Source organism: Lactuca serriola, chromosome 7, assembly GCF_051521515.1.
Source record: "Lactuca serriola cultivar US96UC23 chromosome 7, Lser_US96UC23_V15, whole genome shotgun sequence".
In the NCBI taxonomy this organism is placed as follows: domain Eukaryota; kingdom Viridiplantae; phylum Streptophyta; class Magnoliopsida; order Asterales; family Asteraceae; genus Lactuca; species Lactuca serriola.
The window spans coordinates 44,703,071-44,710,476 of record NC_136414.1 but is presented as its reverse complement, the minus strand read 5'-3'; the positions used below and the strand labels follow the sequence as shown (position 1 = coordinate 44,710,476).

The 7,406-nt window shown below is 30.4% G+C and overlaps 2 protein-coding genes across 2 annotated transcripts; both read right to left on the bottom strand.

The window, feature by feature from the left end:
- Positions 1 to 3,357: 3,357 nt before the first annotated feature.
- LOC145063928 (uncharacterized) lies at positions 3,358 to 4,346 on the bottom strand. The gene is made up of 2 exons (XM_079011483.1): positions 4,155 to 4,346; positions 3,358 to 3,990 (listed from the first exon to the last, which is right to left on the bottom strand). Exons 1-2 carry the CDS (start codon positions 4,344 to 4,346, stop codon positions 3,358 to 3,360), a joined length of 825 nt encoding a protein of 274 aa, XP_078867609.1.
- A 131-nt stretch (positions 4,347 to 4,477) lies between these two features.
- LOC145063927 (protein FAR1-RELATED SEQUENCE 5-like) lies at positions 4,478 to 6,808 on the bottom strand. The gene is made up of 5 exons (XM_079011482.1): positions 6,652 to 6,808; positions 6,370 to 6,445; positions 5,266 to 6,061; positions 4,991 to 5,122; positions 4,478 to 4,726 (listed from the first exon to the last, which is right to left on the bottom strand). Exons 1-5 carry the CDS (start codon positions 6,806 to 6,808, stop codon positions 4,478 to 4,480), a joined length of 1,410 nt encoding a protein of 469 aa, XP_078867608.1.
- Between the last annotated feature and the right edge of the window lie 598 nt (positions 6,809 to 7,406).

The window sequence follows — 7,406 nt, the reverse complement described above, 5'->3', positions numbered from 1 at the left end:
TATTAATATAATATAATCATTACTAAATAATAAGTTATTAGTACAACAACTAATATTGTATTACTTTTCGTAGGGAAATCAAAGAGAGAAGATTTTTAGTGGAAGTGGGGAAAGTGTTGAGGTAGTTTACTACCTATTCACGTTTGAATAATGAGTTACTATAGTATTAATTAATACTAACTGACATATTAATGTTTTTATTTGGTTTGTAACGTAATTCTATTATGGTGACCTAATTAGACAACTATTTCAACAATAAAGGAGATGTACGACATGATATTGCAGCAAAAGAAAGTGTTGGAAGACAAAATAGATGATGCTGTCAAGAAATATCCTGAGAATCAGTTGTTCAAAGAATGGAAAAACAAAGTAAATGATTTGTTTAGTGAAGTTTCCGCATCAGAGGAACCAAAACAATCTCAATGGTGGTATGATAACGAGGCTGAAATTGAACGTACGCTGATTCTAGCTACAACTCACAAACAGTTTGACAACTCCCCGATAGCAAAATGTAGTATTCAAATGTCACAGGAATATGCAGACTTCGCTAATAGATATGGAAGAAAATCTTTTAAGAATACACCACCATCTAAAATGGAAATGCCAATTCCTTTTTCTGTGGTACCATTCAACAATGATGAACATTGGGTTAGTAGAAGAGGGTACAGGCCTCGCATGAAATCCGATTATCTGAAATCTCCTTACATTATACGGGTTGTTGATATCATCAAAGGAGTTCGACGGCAGGAAAAACGTGTAGCAGAATGGATATTCTCTCTCCAGGGAGAGCCAAAGTAAGTTGCATTTAAAATATTTTTAAAATTACTTAATTTTGTTGGTTGCTTATTAAAAATAGTATTAATTGGTCACGTCTTTTGCAGTGATATAGTTTTCCACACTTTGGATGGGTTTTCTGCTCAGAGGTTTCACATGGAAAGTTTTTTTCCAACATGTGAACTATTTGGCCATGTCATTGATTTTTGGAGTCAAGTGTTGAATCTTGATGAAAGTAAGCGTGCACCTGAATCGCCTCTGAGAGTTTATTGCAAGACATATGTGACGGTATAATTTAATATTGTTCAATGTTGATTATACTATTGTTTAAATACAACATATAAATAAGTTAATGAGTTTTTAAAAATGGATCACAGAATTCGTATCTTGAAAGTGATTTAACAGAAAGACAACGTAAAGATAAATTCATTGAGAATCTGGTGCTTTCTATTGAAGATATGGACGCAAGCCTACGTTTTGTTGGATTGGTAAGAGATATATCTCCACAATTTACTTATGTGTTTATTTATCATTGATCAAATATGAATATTAAATAAAGTGAATACATGTAAATGAATAAATGTTGCAGCTTTTCCTACCAGTCATCCGTTCCTTCCACATTTTCCTTTTTGTGATCAATTTACAACACCCAGAGTTTGTAATCATTGACAACAGCAAAGTTGATGATCCTGATGGTGAGAGATATGGTCAGTTGCCCCAAATCATTGTAAGTGATTAATAAAAATTACTTTACATAGTTAATAAAATTTCATATGTGTTGACAATGTTTTTTACATTTTCAGAAAGACTACATAGTTGATTACTTAAAATCTCAGAATCATCCAAAAGCTGAGATGTTTTCACATATGATGCCACATAGACTGGAAATGCCTTGGAGAACAATAAACAATAGCATTGATTATGGTGTGTTTACGATGCGTCACATGGAAACATATATGGGTGGAAGTATGAATGATTTTAAAGTTGGGTTCAAGAACGAGTCTTCTGCACAAGATGATCAACTTGTTAAACTGAGGACAAAGTATTTATACAAAATCGTCACTCATGAATATAATGTGCAAAAGGATTATGTGTTGCAAAAGGTTGATGAATTCCACAAGATTCCTTTAAGACAACGTTCTCAACTGTTGGCCATTGCAAAGGAAGAAATTCACAGGAGATTGGATGATTTAAGTTAATTCTGTTAAAAAAGTTATTTTAGTTATGACTTCAATGGTTTCTTTTGGATAGTTTTAAAACAATGGTTTTGTATGCTAAGGATATTAACTTGGGTTGCTGAATGTACAATAGTTCCTTTTGGTTTGCTAATTTTAGTAATGGATTAGTGATATTTTAGTAGTTATAATTTTACATTAACATTTGAAAAATTAAGTTATGTTAAAAAATGATGATTAACATGGATGGTATAATTTTAGTGTATATTCAGGAATGATTCTTACTAACAAACATTTGTTAATACGATATGTTACTATGACCATACAATCAGAATTTTTAATAATTAAAGTGAGTATATCTATATTATATAACTAGTTTATAACCCGTGGGAACCACGGTTACAAAATTAATTAAGCTTTTTAGTGAAAATTCAAAGTTATTAATCAATTATTTTAAATAAATTATTTATTAGGAGATTTTTTAGTTATATAAAACTATAATTATTGATTTTAAATAAATATGTGAAATTATATCACTTTATAATTTGTATTAATTTTATATTAATGCTATTAATTTAATGTAGATAGAGTGGAAAATTTAAAATTTAAACTAATAATCAATAGGTTGACATGTGGCAAGTATTAATTAGTAGACATAATATAGTGACACATGGCAAAAGAAGAATAAAACATGCATTAACTAAGAGGTTTAATAAGATGACACATGTCAAAAGGAGAATAAAACTATTCTTTTATTAGAATAGGAAGATGATTGTTGTTGGGTTTATATCTTAAAGTATGTTGTTATTCAAATATTGAATACTAGCATAAATACTTGAATTATTCCTAACATATTATACTTTAAGTGCAAATTGTTTTAACTTAACAAAAGAGTATTTAACAATTTTCATATCATTAATATGTGAAAATAATTAATGTATTTATGATGTTATTCATTATTGACTATAATTAAGGGTTTAAAGTCGACCATGGTTAAACTTATGACTAAAATTTACCCAAAAGCAAACGTAAATCAATATATGATGTATAGGTGTTTTAAAAGTTAATCGTATAAACATTTGTTATTAAGATATACTACTAACAGCATACAATAAACTATGAATACTGCTTAAATTGTATATGACTATAGTATATAATGATTGACCTTTTTATAATTTCAAGAAAGGAAAAGTATATCTATTCTAAGTGTGAACTGTTTTAATCAAATAACAGAGGTTTAAATGTCAGATAATATCATTAATCTGTTAGGATTACCAAATTTGGCATTGCTATTATTCATCGTTGAATAAAACAAAACGTTAAAAATAATGAAAGTGTTTTAAGATAACATAACATACTAAATCATAGAAACATATTCTAATTCATAAATCTAATAGAAAAGTAAAATCTATTGGGAAAACGAATGGGCCATTTTAACTTTTGACTCTCGTGCAAGTCTTACTTTGCAAGTCCTCCAATTATGGTTAACATATTGATTGCAACCTGTGCACATTCTGGTTTTTTTCTTTGCAGTTGCAACGGCTTTCTCAATAGCACTAACCATTCTTTTCTTAGTTCCACTACCTTTGGTATGTATAGATGCAGGTGGATGGATATTTATTTCATCAGGAATGTTGCGTATTCCAAGCATCCGAATAATTTCTTCTTCATCGTTATCAGGTGATGTTTGGTTTGAACTGCCAAACTCCATTGCTGCCTGCTTCAACGTACGTGTTTTTTCAACAAACTCCAACAATTTCTCCTTGCTTCTTTTGAAATGATCCAAGCAGTATTCAGTATTGTTGTATGCCTCTGTTAGAAGTTTAAAGGTGTCATCTTCTGTTTCCATGGCAACATGTTTCATAGCAAGCAAATGGCTGGAAATTGCATCCCTTCTCCATCTTCTTAGAATATACTGCTCTGGAATCTCTTCAACATGGTTGTTTTTCAATACAGCAAAAATATGACGACACAAAATGCCAGTACGTATGAAGTGATTGCATGAACATTTAACTTCTTTTTCAGGCAACTTTAGTTCAACCTACATTGTATAATAAAAATAATGTATGTTAGTAACTGATTGAATTAACATATTAGTTGGTGGTTATTGCATAATATTGAAAAAAAAATATATGTAATTTAAAAATAATGATATAATATACTTGTATGATGACTAATGAAAAGCGTTTAAACGATGAATATAACCTTGCATTTTATCTTCAACTGTTTGCTCTTATCCGTTTGTGTAATCATAACAACTTGCCACCCATCAATCTTTTCAACACTGTCGATAGAACAGTACCAGGCTGCTTTAAATATTTCCTTTTTGACCTCATAGAAAAAAAATTTAGTGTAAATCGCAGCTGCATGTTCTAGTAATCCACTTGGAAGCGTCATTTCATGCTTTGCATTTTTTTGTATCATGTTCTAGTTTCTGTTGAGCATTTCGTTGCTTTCCAATTGCGGTGTCGTAGTTCATCATGAAATAGATAAGCAAATTACCAGAGTTAGAGTATTTATTAAAAAAATTAGTTCACGCTTTCAGACCGTGAAGTAGTTTTCATCAGACCGTGTAGTGGCATGTCTTTAAAATAGGCTGGAATCCAAAGTTTTCGATCCCTGTACATGTCTTTGAACCATCTTTTGTCCTGTAGTTTGAATTTTCTCATAAGCAGTTTCCACCTTGATTCAAACACTTCAGGCTCGATGTAGACATTCCAAACAAGCTTCGTAAAACGCTTTCGAAAATCAGTGTTTTTCAAAAAATCGGCTGAAACCTAAAAAAAAATAGAAATTTATAAGATTAACTATGAATAAACAATATGTATGCTAATCGTTTTTAAAAATATGTAAACTGTGTAAATCATTGCTGAATAAAACATGTTGCGTGTTAACTTAAACCAAAATATACACACCTTGGCTTGTAGTTTTTTCATAATGTGTCACATACATAAACGATGATTAGAAGTAGGAAATATTGCTTCAACGGCCTGTAGAATTGTTGGATCTTGGTCTGTTAACACTAATTGAGGGTGTTTTACATGTGCTTTCAAAAAAGCTTCGAGCAACCAACGATAAGATTCTATTGACTCGTTGCTTAACAAACCTGCTCCAATGTTTATTGAACGTTTGTGGTTATCAATGGTTGTAAATGGCACAAAAATCATTCCATACTTGTATCAAAAAGGTAATTAAAAACAAATTCAACATTGATTATAAACTCAAAAAACATCAATATTCATATTTAAAGAAAAAAATGTATAATAAGTATAAGAGCATACTTATTTGTTCGGAATGTAGCATCAAATGAGATCACATCTCCAAACTCCTTGTAATATAACTTATCGGTTTCATCCGCCCAAAACATTGTGTTTAACACACTATCAACACATTTATACTCAAATGTGTAGTTATGTAACTCATCTTTCCTCATGTTCATTTTGTCAACAACCAGTTGTGCATCCTTGTCACCTATAATGTTTCCCATCTTCCTTCTGAAATTTTTATAATCAATTGCTTCAGGGCCAACGTTTTCATAACCTCCTTGCAAACTAGCTTGTAACTTATGTGCCTTTGTTGCACCAATGTTAGATTTTGAAGAACGCACTATAAACTCCTTGTCTTTATAACTAAGTCGTCGTGCACGTTTGGAATACCGTCTTTCTTCTTTAGTCTCTAGGGGGTGGTTGTGATTCTCTTCAAACTCATATATTTTACAAGCATTAGTTTGCATATGTAACCTTTCAAACTTTATCAATGCCTTGCAGTTCGTGATTTTGAAGTTTGAGTTTCGTTTATTCCTTCCACTTCCCTCAGGATCCAAAGTGTCGGTTGATCTGTTAGGTATTTTACCCATTTTGTTGCACACTACATACCTTTTTTTAATGGTTTTGTCACCAAACCTCGTTACTGTATTTAACCTGACACCAAAACCTGCTTTATCTGTATATAATTTATACATTTCAACCGCCTCCTCTAATGATTGATATATAGCATCTACATCTGGCATAAAATCTTTAGGAACAATAGGTTTCCACAACTTGGTTTTCCCACCAGGCGAGTCAACAACATTACTATTGAATGATTCCTCTTCAGAATCAGTTCGATTTGTACTTGTTTTTTAAGACAACAAAAAACAATAATGCGACATGCAAGACATGATATAAATTTCTATCAATTACGTATACATAAACTACAGAATTTTATAATCATAATCAACGTCTGTGAAACAGTAATCAAAGTTGAAGTGTTTACTCATTTTAATTGTATTAACGCATAATCACCAATGATTATCAAACTTAATCAACATTGTATTAAACTTAAGAAAAAATGTACAACGAGGGACTCCTGTACAACGTCTGTGAAACAGTAAAAAAAGTTGAAGTGTTTACTCATTTTAATCGTATTAATGCATAATCACCAATGATTATCAAACTTAATCAACATTGTATTAAACTTAAGAAAAAATATACAACGAAGGACTCCTGTACAACGATCTGTGATATACACCAGCATTAAGTATTTTTTTTTTTTTGAAAGAGACACCAGCATTAAGTAATTAATGCATACAACGTATATGATTAATCGTATACAAATATGTACTGAATAAATGACAGGTCGTATTCATCATATACAAAAATTCAATAATTATTGTAATACACGATCTGTATTTACAAGATGTTGTATTGTTTTCATTTTTTACCTTCACTCGCATAATCAGATAATTGATTTCTTCCGCTGTATTGATCATCCGAATGATAGAGATCGTCGTCATCATATTCATTACAGTTGAATGCTTCGTCGCCATATTGATCATCATCTTCTGTATCATCGCTACTATAACCAAAACAGTCTGACATCGATATTGATTGGAATCACGAATGGTAAAATGCGTTGTTATCTTCAACCGTAAATGATGAACCATATACAAAAGTCGATTGACTGAAATCCTGAATGCTATACTGGAAATTGTATCTTCAATTCCATATCTCCTTGAACGATAACTATGGAATATCCCTTAATTATAGGTAAATATTAATGGATAATATATTGATTATTAATTGTATTTTATTAATTAAAATTACATTAAATACAAATTTACTTAAATACCCTAATAAAATGATTGGCTGATAAGTGTTCTCGCGTTCTCAACCTTTTAGGCGTTCTCATTTGATCCTACTCCTATATATATATATATATATATATATATATATATATATATATATATATATATATATATATATATATATATATATATATATATATATATATATATATATATATATATATATATATGAAGAAGACTCGTTATAAGTAATAGTTTATGCACGGAAAAGAAACTTAAAAACATGCAACATAAAGACCCCTAGTAATTTTTTAAAAAAATAGAACAACAATCAACCGGCTCCCTGTTTTTTCCTACTTCTCAATACACCAGTTTTTCTCTACAAACAATGA